Consider the following 15,658-nt stretch of genomic DNA (forward strand, 5'->3'; position numbering starts at 1 on the left):
TGTGTGTGTGTGTGTGTGTATGTGTGCAGAATACCTCCCTGAAGATTCCATCAAATTACCAACGGATGGATGAAACAACGTTGTAGGAGGAAATAACCAAATGAGGTGAGAATTATCTATCTATCTATCTATATATATATATATATATATATATATATATATATATATATATATATATATATATATATATATACCCGAATTAAGACTATGAAACATGAGTTATACCAGCAGGGTTATGGTGGCAGAGGAGTACAATTTCTTACATACTAAAGCTAAGAATTATCATTTTGCTTCTCTATTCACGAATTCACAGAGTTGAAAGAATTCCGATATGATTGAGGCGGAAGATTACATAAATAGATTGTTAAATAAATGGGAAATACAAAAGATATTTACTTGAACAAATAAATAAATAAATAAATAAGACGAAATAGGTATAAAAATAAATAAATAAATACATAATCGATTATCAAATGACTATGAATAAAAAAATAGATAAATAAATATTTGGATAAATACTTGAAGGATCAAATAAGTAACTAAATAAATAGATAAATAGATAGATAAACTGAAAAAATGAAATAATAAATAAATTAACTAATGAACCCCCCCCCCAAAAAAAAAAACAAAACAAAAAAACAAAAAACAAAAACAAACAAAAAACAAATTTCCTTCGCATTCACACAGTTCTGGGATCTTGAAAATAAAAATGACCTGCAGTCAAGGGGAAATAATTCAACTATTACTTACAGGATTAAAACTCTTGAGATTGTTTCCCTTGATTGACTTCACCGTCACAGGCAGCATCATCCTCTCATTCACATTCACTATTCTCCCGTACTATGGAAAAATCCTTAAAATTTGACCAGAAAACTCGTCCTTCAAATATCAATCGATTTAAATAAATCGATATTTGAAGGACCAATTTTCTGGTCAAATATTTAAATATTGGTTTTTCCACAGTAGCACAGTACTCTCTCTCTCTCTCTCTCTCTCTCTCTCTCTCTCTCTCTCTCTCTCTCTCTCACTCGTTCTCGCTCCCTTCCCCCTCCCCCCTCCATTTCTTCTCTCACAACCCTCCATGACCTTTTCCTGCAAGAGAACCCAAGCCAAGAGTAACAATTACCAGGTAGGAGTAGACATGAGGCCTGATAGGGGATAATACATTTAATTCGTTTTTTGGACAGAAGAAGACGCTGTTGTGATCAGGTACTCCTTGTACAAAGTGACAAAGCTGAGAGCAGGCACTGGTGTGAGATCAGGATATGAAAAAGTGTGTTTGAAACATTGCCAGACAAAATAAGGAAGAAAAATACTATTTAAAAAACCATCCTTAGACTTTGAGCTTTTAGCGCAATATACACTAAACGTGCTCAAAGCGTTTTACAAAGAGTCCCTGACCAACATCAACACGAAACATATAGAACGAGAAGACATGACGTCTGTTAGGCGATATTACTTTTTTCCGACAGAGACAAGGCAGTTGACGACCAGGTACCCATTTTACACCTGAGAATGGTGAGAGAATGTGAGTAAAGAGTCTTGTCCAAGGACTTGAGCCAGGATGCGATCCGGAAGCGAGTGTCATACCACAGGATTACATAGCCGCACTAAAACGTACCTGTCTCGACTCGGAATCGAACCTAAGACATCCTGAACACGTGTCAGACGTGCTACAATTAACTGCCAGACAAAGCAAGAAAGAGAAATTTAAGAAAAAAAAATCCCCGAAAAAATCAGCTTGCCCCGAATTCGGAATCGAACCTAAGACTTCCTGATTACCGGTCAGACGTGCTACCTTTGCACCATAAATATATGAAAAAGTGTCAGACAAAGCAAAAAAGAAAAATACAAGAAAAAAAATCCCCCCAAAAATCAGCTTGGCTCGAGTCGAGGTAGACTGAATTTTGGAGATGGTTTTTCCTCATGTATTTTGTACTTACTCAGTAAGTACCCTTTTATACGGTTGTGAAACGTGGACGCTTGACAAAGAATGTACGAGGAGGTTAGAGGCATTTGAGATGTGGGTGTATAGAATAATGTTGAGGCTATCATGGACAGACAGGTGTACGAACGAGGAAGTGTTGAAGAAGGTGAGAAAGGGAAGAATATTGATCGATATTATCAGAAAGAGGCAGTTAAGGTTTCTGGGACATGTGTGGAGAAGAGACGGAATAGAAAAGTTGGTAACATCTGGGATGATCGAAGGGAAGAGAGCTAGAGGAAGACAAGGAATGACTTATCTAAATAACCTAAGAATGGCCAAATGTGACTTAAAAAGCAACACAGATTTCATGCGCACCGCAGAGGATCGTGATTCGTGGAGACAGCTGACCGGCAACGTGCTCAAGAGCACAAGCCACGATGGATGATGGATGGATGGACATGGATGGACATGGATCGTGATTCGTGGAGACAGCTGACCGGCAACGTGCTCAAGAGCACAAGCCACGATGGATGATGGATGGATGGACATGGATGGACATGGATCGTGATTCGTGGAGACAGCTGACCGGCAACGTGCTCAAGAGCACAAGCTACGATGGATGATGATGATTTTGTACTTTCTTACTTTGTCTGACATTGTTTCATAGACACTTTTTCAGGTCTTCATCTTCACACCAGTGCCTGGTCCCGTCGGGATAGCTCAGTTGGTAGAGCACTCGCTTCACACCCAAAGGGACGACAAACCAAGATCGATCCCGGGTGCAGTCGAGATTGTTTCCTGACCCCTTGTCCACCCAGCAATGAATTATGGGTAGTTGATGAGTCTTTAGATTTGGCAGAAAGTACTTTGTGATAGACTAGTGTCCTGTCCAGGGGATAACCTCCGGTTCCATGGGTCAAATGGCTTTGAGGGACGATTGCCTGTTCCACATGGGTGCCAGCAGGAAGAAGTGCTGAAACCTGAAACTAAAATCTCGACACTTTGCCAAACCTGAAAATGTTCCTACTGAAAATGCGGCCTAAATTTTACTCTTATTTCATGCTATTCATTAGGTTATTTTACTCAAAACACTGAAACCGGAGGTATTTGACTTCGAGATATCGCGAAACCGGAATTCCGGCATGAACCGGAAAACGGCACCCATGCTGTTCCATAATTGTGACCCATCGTCTCAAAACGGTATTATTTCGGAACGAACCAGATGCATAAAAGCCGAATTAAATGTTTAACTGATCAAAAATATAAATTCTTGGCATTAGCACCCTAAAATATGGTATCCATTCTCCTCAATAAAACATACAAACTCAACACAAGTCTGATATTTCTGGCTATAAATTCAATTTTCAACATCTTAACCAACCCGACTTAATACCGTTTTGAGGCGAAGGGTCACAATTTCTCAATTTGATGTTCCATTACACCACAGAGTATGTCTGACCGCCGGTCAGCATGGCGAGAGAAAACGCCTTCTCTATGGACTTTTGATTGCTTCGCCACAAGGGGACCGGGACTCGAACCAAGGACCTACTAATCATATGCCAAGCGCTATACCTACCGAAACACCACAAAGATGACTAGAATTGAAAACCCTGTGAAAAGGTCACAAAAATCGACTTTTCTCTCAGATTGCATTGGCTGGCGAGAACCTGAGACCATGGCTGGAACAGAGTTGAAATTGTAAACGTTTTAATTTAAAACAGAAATAGAAAATCAGTTGTTTTTTGGGGGTTTTTTGTGCGGCTATGTGGTCTTGTGGTATGACATTCGCTTTCGGATCCGAAGGTCCTGGGTTCAAGCCCCGCTAGGCGCATAGTTGAGTCCTCGAAGAAGGCTCTTTACTCACATTCTCTCACCGTACTCAGGTGTAAAATGAATACCTGGCCTTTAACAGCGTTGTCTTTGTCCGAAAAATTGTAATATCGCCTAACAGGCGTCATGTCCCGTCCTACATGTTAAGTGTTGCTGTTGGTCATGGACCCCTTGTAAAGCGCTTTGAACACGTTTAGTAGATATTGCGCTATATAAAAGCTCATTTTTTCATCACGTCAGACTCCATTTGTGACCCATCGTCCTGGAACGGTATCATGTCGTGTGAGTTAAAAGCCGTCAGATTGAATTTATCGCCAAGAATATCAGTCTTGGGTTATGTTGATTTGTTGCATTGATCTTTTTATAGATAGTTCGAAGTTGACGTCACTCAGGTCTTTGTTATTGTTTTTTGCCATTCGCGTTCATGAGTAATTCTCACTAAACTGTATTAACCAGACTATAAACGTTAATTCATGGTTACACACAGTTTTGTGTGTTGGTCCGTTATACTTCCGGATGGCAATGTTATGAGCTTCTTAGCCAAGCGCATACTATCTACATAGAGCAATATCCGCTAAACGTGCTCAAAGCGCTGTACAAGGGGGCCCTGACCAACAGCAATTAGGCGATATTACAATTTTATTGTCGGACAGAGACAACGCTGTTAACGGACAGGCACTCACTTCACACCTGAGTACGGTGAGATAATGTGAGTAAAAAACACGCTGTAAAGATATATCAAATCGACATATTAACAAATGTGACCCTTCGCCTCAAACGGTATTATGTCGGGTTGGTTAAAATGTTGAAAATTGAATTTATAGCCAGAAATATCAGACTTGTGTTGAGTTTGTATGTTTTATTGAGGAAAATGGATACCATATTTTAGGGTGCTAATGCCAGAAATTTATATTTTTGACCAGTTTAACATTTAATTCGGCTTTTAAGGTTCTGGTTCGTTCCGACATAATACCGTTGTGAGACCATGGGTGACAAATATGAATAGTAAGCATAATGTTGAATGAGAAGGAGATATATATCTATTTATTTATCATTTATTCCTTATTTACTTATTCATTTGTTTATTTATTTATTTCCTAATTCATCATCCAGCTATTGATTAAATAATTATTTTATTATTCATGAATTTGTTTACTTGTAATCTTAATCATTTCCGCAATTAATTTGTGGATTGTTTACAAGTAGATCCGCCATTTTGAATCAACCATATCGTGTGTCTGCTTGCGTCAACGAGACGGGGGAGGGGGGGGGGGGGGAGGGGGCGTGTGCAAGGGAAGCAGTTCTAACATTGGTACCCATAAGATAGAAGGCAGGGGCAGCAATTTACGTCACGTTTTATCTCCCTTCAATTTTTATAATCCTTCTTGTTCGACTCAGTGTTCATTGTATTACGGTTGATGATATTGGTTCTTTTTTTAACCTTCTCGGCAATGTGGTCTAGTGGCTCTACCTCTACGGAATGGGTCTGTGAGCTCTCGCTATTCGGATGGAAGGTTCTGGGTTCGAGCCTCGCTCGGCGCATAGTTGAGTCCTTGGAAAGGCTTTTCATTCACATTCTCTCACCGTACTCAGGTGTAAAATGAGTACATGGCCGTTAACAGCGTTGTCCTGTCCGAAATTTAATATCGTTTACAGACGTCTGTTCGTTCTACATGTTACGTGTTATTGTTAGTTGGTCAGTGATCCTTTGTAAAGCGCTTTGAGCACGTTTAGTGGATATTGTGCTCTCTCTCTCTCTCTCTCTCTCTCTCTCTCTCTCTCTCTTTTCTCTCTCTCTCTTTTCTCTCTCTCTTCTCTCTCTCTCTCTCTCTCTCTCTCTTCTCTCTCTCTCTCTCTCTCTCTCTCTCTCTCTATATATATATATATATATATATATATATATATATAAAGCTCGTTCTCATTTATTTTTCTGTTTATGTAACTTAGGCTGGATACCTCCTTTTTATTTTAATTTCTTATGGAGAAGAAAATAAACACAGAAAAAAATTACAATGCCCGTTCCCTTTATTCAGCCAGGGAGTCTATAGTGGTCTATGTCGAAACAAAGGCCAAGATAACGTAGGCGTCAGCCGCAGTGCAGCACCGCAGAGTGAGCAACAGGGGCTACGTTTTTTTCCAGCTCAAGAAGAAAGCAAGATACGACAGTGGGGCTCGAACTCAGGTCCATCGTATTTAAGTGCAATATGTGCATGACATAATCAGTCGGAAGGTGAACATTTTGGATTTGCATTTTTTTTTCATTTTCTGAAAGAATATGCTCCCGAGAGCATTTTAATCTTTATTTGAAGTAAATCGGGTGATTTTTCATGACGTTATGGTCAGATGTATGGGAAAGATATCCAGCAACTTTTCTCAAATTTCATTCTTTTTCATCTTGACTAGCTGTAAAAAATATTTAGAAGTGAAAATTAAGCTTAGATATTTCCCGAAGATGTACAAAAGGGTTGATTTAATTATTTAGGACAAGAATTCATTTTGGATAAAAATTGACCTTCTAACTAAACTTGGCAATATCTCAGTTCAACAAGATATGAAGTGAGTAGAAAAGTGCCAGAAGACAATAGAGAATAAAAAATTTTTTCGCGGCGGTGGTGGGGTTCGAACCTGCGACCTTATTGGTACGACAACTCCGCCTGGCAGGTGAGAGCGTGGCTCTACCGTGTGAGCTATCCACGAACACAAAAATATTCGTTTCAAACCCAAAGTCATTTCTAGATCCCTCTCTCACCCACTTCTTGAGATCGCCGATTCGTTCACCACCATCGCGAAGTAATTTTGACCAGCAGTTAAGCTTAATAGCCAATATTCTCATCACAAACATATAACATAGAAACGATTGAGACATTGAGTATGCTCCGGTGTATGGGTATCTCAGTTCAAACCTTTTCACCATCCGACTGATTTTGTCATTCACTGTAACAAATAATATATATCTTAACCACGATTTTACCAGAGTCAATGCGCCTCACAAAGGTTCAGTTGAATTCTCACCGCGATATCCAGTCCACTTTTTTCTGTACAAACTCGCCCGTCATACGTCAGACTCAACTATGCGCCGAGCGAGGCTCGAACCCAGGACCTTACGATCCGAAAGCGAGTGTCATACCACTAGACCACATTGCCACACAATTTTATATTCATTGTAAGATGAATTTTTTACTGAATCTGAAACAGTAAGAGGGAAAGACAATGCACTTATTTCTTCCTTTATTTTTTTCTACCCAATAGTAAATTACTTATTATCTCATGGGCTGATTGTTTTGGCTAACGAGCATGTTTTGAAAATAGCCATGGCATATCTCAACCAATCTCATTGTGTAGGAGGAGAGGGGGGGGGGAGAGAAAGAAAGAGAGATAGTGTGTGTGTGTGTGTGTGTGTGTGTGTGTGTGTGTGAGAGAGAGAAAGAGAGAGAGAGATAGAGAGAGAGATAGATAGATAGAGAGAGTGAGATAGATAGATAGATAGATAGATAGATAGATAGATAGATAGAGAGAGAGAGAGAGAGAGAGAGAGAGAGAGAGAGAAGAGAAGATAGATTAGAGATGTCAAGGAAGATGAGCAGGATAGAGGGATAGAGGCTGATTGTCTTGGCTAACGTGCTTGTTTTGAAAGTAGCCATGGCCATATCTCAGCGAAGGGGGGGGGGGGGGGGGGGGGAAGGAGATAAGTTAGAGATGTAAAGGAAAATGAGCGGGGTGGAGGGAGAGGGAAGGGGGAGGGGTGTGTGGGGTAATTTTCTTATCGACCAATGACTATGAGTAGTCGTTAGTTTAATGGTCATGGTTTTAATGGCGGGAACTATTAGACTGGAGAATGGATGGAGCGTTTGGGAGGGGGGAGGGGGGGGGGAGGAGGGGGGGAGGTGAGGGGGGAGGTAGGGGGGGGGGGGGTGATGGGTGTTTTGGTGGATGATGGAGATAAGGGGGAATTATCTTGTTGATTTCTTACTGGCGTTGTGATGGTGAAGACGATGGTGGTTTTGTTGTTGATGATGATGATGATGGTGATGATGATGATGATGATGATGGTGGCGGTGGTTGTGGTGGTGGTGATGAAGGTGGTGATGAGGGTGGTAGTGGTGGTGAAGATGAAGATGATGGTAGTGGTGGTTAAGGTGGTGGTAGTGGTGGTAATAATGGTGGTGGTGGTGATGATGATGATGATGATGATGATGATGATGGTGATGATGATGATGATGATGATGATGATGGTGACGATGATGAGAATGAGAACACTGTCTATCGTATTTACATTACCGTCTGTTTGACATTACTCAAAAAAAACTAAAAACAAAACAAGAAGCAATATCGGGGGTTGAAAGGGGGGAGGGGGGGGGGTGGGGGGAGTGCAAAATATGGAATAATTATAGCTATAAAAAATCTAAAAAATAAACAAAAATATGCAATAACAACAAAATTAAGCGAAGAAATAAAAAACAAAACAAACCAAACAAAACCAAAAACCCACCACCCCGCCCCAGTGTTTCCATGCGTCTCGTCTATTGTACTCCCAATGCCAACGTTCCGTCCAATCCTGGAGGGATTTACACGTGGAGTCCTGGTGTTTGTCCGAGTCCTGTCTGAACACACACACCGTGCTCTCCTCGTCCATTAATACAACTGTTGTTGTGCTCTTAAACCCCCCCCCCCCCACCCCCCAAAAAAAATAAAAATGGAGAAGAAAGAAAAAACAACAACAAACAAACAAATAACAACAACAAAACAGCAACAAAACAACAACAAAACAACAACAAAATAATACAAAAAAACAAAACAAACAAACACGCACTCACACACACACACACGCATATACACACTCATACACACACACACACACACACACACACGCATACACGCATGACAACATATTTTTTAAAAATCCGATTTTAACCCATTCCTTACCAGCCATTTTTAGGATTTTCCCCGAAATTTCACACCCACCCAACACAAAAATAGTTTTTTTTTTTTACTCAAACAGAAAAGTAACAAATACATTCTATGCATTCTATTGATCAGCAAAATGAACTCTACAACACAGTGTAACGTTTTTATAGCTATAATAAAACATTTTTCTTTAAATTGTGTGATTTCCAAATTAGATATGATTTATGAAAGTGCTGGTTGGATCGTAACGAATATGACGATTTTCCTATGGTTGGTAAGGAGGGGGTTAACACGAAATATTTTCTGTAATATAAATACTTTTAAAATAACACTCGATTTGAGAGAGAGGGAGAGAGAGAGAGAGAGAGAGAGAGAGAGAGAGAGAGAGAGAGAGAGAGAGAGAGAGAGAGAGAGAGAGAGAGAGAGAGAGAGAGAAAGAGAGAGAGAGAGAAAGAGAGAAAGAGAGAGAGAGAGAGAGAGAGAGAGAGAGAGAGAGAGAGAGAAGAAAACAAAAGCATCACAAGTAAAAACAACCAAAACCACCCCTCTCCCCCCACCGCGAAAAAAACATTCTCCCCTATACCCCCCCCCCCAAAAAAAAAAAAAAAAAAAAAATATAACCCCTCCCAACCCCTACCCGCCAAAGAAATCTCGTGTTTGAAAGAAAGAAACATTTTAAATTATCGATATCTAAAAGAAACTTTTCTCTGACCAAAATAATATCGAAAAAAAACCCACTAAGTTTTCTCAGATCAAGGCAGAATAACTCCCAACCCCCTTCATACCCCCCCCCCCTTTACCCAATTCACTTCAACCAACTCATCTACCTCCCCCACCCCCGTGAAACCCACACACACACACACACACAAACACACACACACATACAACACCCCCCCCCCCCCCCACACACACACCAACCCATGCCAACAACCGTTTATGAACGATAACTCTCCCCCACTTCCGAGAATCGATTCCAAGACTTGGAATGGCCCAAATATCGAACACGCAATCAGTTCGTAAATCGATATCGCACGCAGTGGTGACGATGTTTTGTAAGAGAGAGGAGAGAGGGGGGAGGTTTGGGGTTCGGACCTGATATTGAAATAATTAATTTACAAATTATATTGCTAACCACTCATGACGACAACTAAATGTAAAATTACAAAAAAAAACAAACAAAAAAAAAAAAAAAAAAAAAAAAACAACAAACCCCCCCCCCCAAAAAAAAATCAAGAAAAAAAATTGAAATAAAAACAAATAACAACAACAACAAGAACAGCAACAACAACAACAACAACAAGAGCAACAACAACAACAACAACAACAACAACAACGACAACAACAAAAATACAACTTACAAACTGAAAAAAGGAGAGCAGTAAAAATCAATTCAAGGCGAATACGAAGATGTTGAGAGGTCGTCGGTGGACTGGTAAAAAAAAAAAAAACAACAAAAAAAGTTGTTGAACTTTTAAACAAAAAATGAAGAAAAACAGCTTCATGAAAAAAAAAATATCAAAGAATAAACTTAACAAGGATAATAATAATATAATAATAATACTTTATTGCATCCCAAAAAGGAAATTTTTTGTACAGACGTGTTATAATTTACACATAAGATAAAAATACAATGGAAATAGGATGTATATATAAAAAAGGAGCAGCTCTATAACCAGAGCTGCGCTTTATAATATGAATAATTTCAACACTGTAAAATAGTTAAAACTGTCACTATAAATTGAAAATTGAAAAGATTGCAAAACAAATAAATTAATAAATTAATATTTATATTTTTAAAAAGTAAAAATGCGAAATAATTATATAAAATGATTATTGCTTGTTGTTATAAAGCCTAATACTGGACGGCAGAAAAGATTTTCGGTGTCTCTCTGTTTTCGTTGAAATAGAGAAAGGGCGACCACTTCTTTCTGACATAATAATTGATGGTCTTAGTGGATGATACTGGTCATTTAATATTTTAGATATTTTATTTATACAAAATTTCTCGTATAAAAGATCTACATCGTCAACATCATTTATTTAGCGTTTAATGGATTTTTTAATATTTGAATCGTTTTGGGGTCACAACCCTTGGTCAGCTTTAAATAAACAAACGTTACGTGTTAATGTTAACATTTTGACATTTCTTTCTTGAATACATTTTTAAAAGATTCCAAGAAAACCCAGGCTAGGTGAAGAGTTTTGACCAGGGCGGTGTGTCTATGTGAGCCAAAACACTCCATGATCACTCACTGTTTACCTGGTCTAATGGTCACTAATTAACGTGGTCAATGGGATATGGTACCCTTTATCGATCCAAACAGCTGATTTTTTTTGTGTAGTCTGTATATATATATATATATATATATATATATATATATATATATATATGTGTGTGTGTGTGTGTGTGTGTGTAACCAAGTGTGTATGTGTGTTTGTGTCTGTATAATATGTGTTTGTGAGTATGTGTGTCAGTATATTGTATATGTGTGTTTGTGAGTGTGTGTCTGTGTTTGTGTCTGTATAATATGTGTTTGTGAGTATGTGTGTCAGTATATTGTATATGTGTGTTTGTCAGTGTGTGTCTGTGTTTGTGTCTGTATAATATGTGTTTGTGAGTATGTGTGTCAGTATATTGTATATGTGTGTTTGTGAGTGTGTGTCTGTGTTTGTGTCTGTATAATATGTGTTTGTATGTGTGTCAGTATATTTTATATGTGTGTTTGTCAGTGTGTGTCTGTGTTTGTGTCTGTATAATATGTGTTTGTATGTGTGTCAGTATATTTTATATGTGTGTTTGTGAGTGTGTGTCTGTGTTTGTGTCTGTATAATATGTGTTTGTGAGTATGTGTGTCAGTATATTGTATATGTGTGTTTGTGAGTGTGTGTCTGTGTTTGTGTCTGTATAATATGTGTTTGTGAGTATGTGTGTCAGTATATTTTATATGTGTGTTTGTGAGTGTGTGTCTGTGTTTGTGTGTATGTGTGTGTATAATATGTGTGTGTGTCTGTATTTGTGTTTGTGAGTGTGTGTCTGTGTTTGTGTTTGTGAGTGTGTGTCTGATTTTGTGTATTTGTAATCGATACAACCACGACTAAAATCGATAAAGACAATTTAGGTACCGCGATACGATATCCCGTTCAGTCAAGAGAGACACCCCTCCATTGTTACAACAGCGGTATGTGTGTGTGTTGGGGTGGGGGGGGGGGTGGGGGGGGGGGGGTATCTCATCGACAGACTACTAGGAGAAGTCCTGTATTCTCTATGATCTTATCTATCTTTCATCTTCATCTTGGGTTGCTTGTGTGTGTGTGTGGGGGGGTGGGGGGGGGAGAGAAGGTATAGGTTAGGTTGAAGTGGGAGTGTGTTTGTTGACTGTTGGCGTGGGGGAGGGGGGGGGGGGAAATAAAGCGTGTGAAAGGGGAGGGGGGGGGGGGGTGAGGGGAACAAATAACCCTTGTAAAAACAAAGCCAAAACAAAAAAGGACACCATCCAAATGAAAATAAAATTTCAGGTGTATCCCAGTTTAAAAAGGTCAATGATAAAAAATCGACATTACGACAATGATTCCCTTCCTTTGTATTTTTCTTTCTTTCTTTTTTTCATTTCTTTCATTCCTCTCTTTCTTTCCTTTCTTTCTTTCTTTCTTTCTATCTATCTTTCTTTCTTTCTCTCTTTCTTTCTTTCTTTCTTTCCATTAATTCTTTCTTTCTCCTTTATTTCCATTCTTTCTTTCTTTCTTTTCATCCCCTTTTCTTTCTTTCCATTCTTTCTTTCTTTCATTCTTTCCACTCTTTCTTTCCTTCTTTCTCTTCATTCTCTTTTTCTTTCATTTTATTATTTCTTTCCCTTCCATTCTTCCATGTTTTCATTTCCTTTTACATTTTTCCAGTCTTTCTTTCTGTCTTTCTTTCCATTCTTTCCTTCATTCTTTCTTTCTATCTTTCCATTCTTTCTTTCTTTCCTTTCTGTTTGTCCTTTCATTCAATTCTTTCTACTCATCCTTTCTTTCTTTCCTCTCTTTCTCTCCCTTCTCACGGCATCAGAGAGGACGATATTATAATGAAAAGAAGAAGAAGAAGAACAACGCCCGTCAACAAATGGCATCACGTGACTGTCACCCCTGTCACGTGGAATCAATGTCCGATGCGAGCTGGCCTTACACCAACCAAAATGGACATTTTCACATTTAATATTGGCCAGAACTAGCCTACCTCAAACTATCCACGAATTAATGTGGCCTTAAACTACTTGGAGACAATTTCTTAAACCTGAAACTTCCATGGAAGTCTCTAGTTTAAGAATTGTGAACGAGTTGAAGGTTATTTTTTAAAATTCATTGATAGTTGAAGTAAAAAAAAATAATTCAGGCCAAAATGTTTTTTTGTAAAAAAAGCATTTTGCCAGCTTTTTGAAGACTGGGTAATGGGTTGTCGATTTATATTTCTCTGAAATAGCTTTTGATAAGATAAGATAATAAACTTTATTTATACCCATTTATGGAGGTTTATGATGAATGTTGCCGTTATCAACACTGACATTGTGTAAAAAGCAAACATTCATTGCATTCAATCTGATGCTTGGAAATGAAACAGTTCTGTCTCTAATCTACTCAAACAATATTGATTTGTCGTTCTGAACATGTGATAATAATAATAATGATAGTAATAATAATAATAATAATAATAATAATAATGATAATAATAATAATAATAACAATAATAACAATAAACAAAAAATTAAATAAAGAAAGAAAGAAAGAATTTTTTTTAAAAAGAAGAAAGAACGGAAAGTCACTTAAAATCTAAAGTTGGAGAAGACAACATGGCTTGCAATCTTTTCATGCTTTTAATTTTTTTTTTCTTTCTTTTATTTTTTCAGAATCAGTCAAGGTTAGTGTAGTGGTGAAAAGGAAAGGATGGAACTGGATTGGGCATGTCTTGAGGAGGGGAGAGGAGGACGATTCTGTAGGGTGTCGTTGGGATGGACTTCAGAGGGAAAGAAAAGGAAGTGAAGGCCCCGAACAACCCGGTGCTGGATAGCGGGAAAGGAGAGGACTGACACTGGACGCCATTCCTGGCAGACGGCCAGATCTGTACTCTGGAAAATCCCATATTTTAAAATTTGCCCACAAAACTCATCCTTAAAAAATCGATCGATTTAAATGACTCTGATCTTGGCAAAAAAAACAAAAAAACTCTCAAACCTGGGACTTCGCAAAATTTGTGCATTTTATTTTATTTGTTTTACACACTAATTTGTGTATTGTTGTGCTGACGAATGGTTTGTACCCGAAACATCCATTGTCCGTATTGTTCCCATACGAGGCCTCTCCATTTTCACTCTTTCAGTTAGTATTTTCACGATCACCGGCTTCAGGCAGCCCCTACCATGTTCTTCTTTCTTATCATTACCACTGCCACAAGCCACAAGCCACTCACCAATCAAAGGATCGATAAAAAACTTGGTTACTTGATTATCTAACGACTCGTGACCTAATTATGTCATGGCTTAATAACCAATTGACTCTCCTACTTTGGAATAACTCATATTTAAATATTTGGCCAGAAAAATCGACCTTTAAATATCAGTCGAATTCAACGACCCTCATCTTAGCAAAAACGCTCAAAACTGGGACATGCGAGGTCTTCCTTAAAGTCCCAGGTTTGAAAGTTGTTTTTTTTGGGTTTTTTTTTCCAAGATGAGGGTCCTTTAAATCGATCGATATTTGAAGGACGAGTTTTCTGGCCAAATTTTTAAATACGTGTTTTTCCAGAGTACGGCACTTAACTCGTTAAATAAACGAGGGTAAGACTAAGACATCTCGTTGTGTTCATTATTGATGATGCTGGATGGTGCTCGTGACGACCACTTTCAAATACACCAACAATTGGAGTCTTTAACAAGTTTGTATTGAATGTAAGCTTCAATTTAATATACGAAAACAGATAAAAATGGACGTTTCGGGGTCCTCCTTTATCAACAAAACAGGATGAATGAAACACTACACACGAATGAGATAATGTGGTAGTTGCGTTTTTAAGATGAATTCATCTTACTATAAGAATAAGTTACAAACAAAAAAGGGAGGTTTCGGCCTTAAGCCATCGTCAGCTATATACATATCATGTACTGGGTTGCTAGAAGCCTTGGACTGTATGGAGTAATTTTTGAAAATGAATGACAACAGCTTTAAAAAAAAGAAATAAAAATAACAAATACGGAACGTTTCGCTCTTAAAACCCTTCTTCAGCAACAACAAAAAAAAAAAAACCAATAAAGACATTCATTACTAAACTCCAGATAGACGACAGAGATCATTGGGTTCGCGAGGACGAGAGACGCATGCGCACAACCAACATGACGTTCTCTCTCTAATAACTTTTCCGCGGTGACGTCACAGACTATGGGTGACGTCCAATCAAGGGACGCTACTTTTCCGCTAATCTCATTCCCTATAATTGATGTTAAAATACTGGTTCTAATCTCCATTCCTCTGGAGGACAGGATACATATACTATGCGATCGATCTTCTGGTTTCAGAGTGATGGCATCTTGATTTCTAGCCTATATAAATGCTGGTTGTCGATACAGATCACCCATCCTCGCTCTTTTACGTCATCCTAGATAGCTAGAAAAAGACAGGCCGAGTGAGAGATAAGGAAAGATATATATATATATATATATATATTATATATATATATATATATATATATATATTATATATATATATTATATATAAATATATATATATAGGTGATATAGAAAGAGAAATGTATTGAGAAAGAGTGAAAGAGAGAGACAGAATGAAATGGAGAGAGAGAGAGAGAGAGAGAGAGAGTGAGAGAGAGTAAGGGAAGGATTTATAAGTAGATATAATATTATGTAGGTAGACAGATAAATATGTAGATAGGTAGAAAAATAGATAGACAGGGATGTAGGTTGGTAGATAGAAAGATAGATAAATAATTGGTAGGTAGGTAGATGGAAAGAA

The 15,658-nt window shown here is 38.2% G+C and overlaps 1 protein-coding gene across 1 annotated transcript in view; it reads right to left on the minus strand.

Annotated features, from left to right (window-relative positions):
- Window positions 1-15,658, minus strand: part of LOC144958947 (uncharacterized) — a 125,326-nt gene that overhangs the window by 10,960 nt on the left and 98,708 nt on the right. Inside the window, exons 5-6 of the mRNA XM_078891244.1 lie at window positions 1,622-1,683; window positions 1,074-1,247 (exon numbers count right to left, since the gene is read on the minus strand). Coding sequence (XP_078747370.1) covers window positions 1,074-1,247; window positions 1,622-1,683 — 236 coding nt within the window. The remainder of the gene's footprint in view (window positions 1-1,073; window positions 1,248-1,621; window positions 1,684-15,658) is intronic.

Source organism: Berghia stephanieae, chromosome 13 (assembly GCF_034508935.2).
Source record: "Berghia stephanieae isolate SIO BIC M18660-M18661 chromosome 13, UCSD_Bste_1.3, whole genome shotgun sequence".
Classification (NCBI taxonomy): domain Eukaryota; kingdom Metazoa; phylum Mollusca; class Gastropoda; order Nudibranchia; family Aeolidiidae; genus Berghia; species Berghia stephanieae.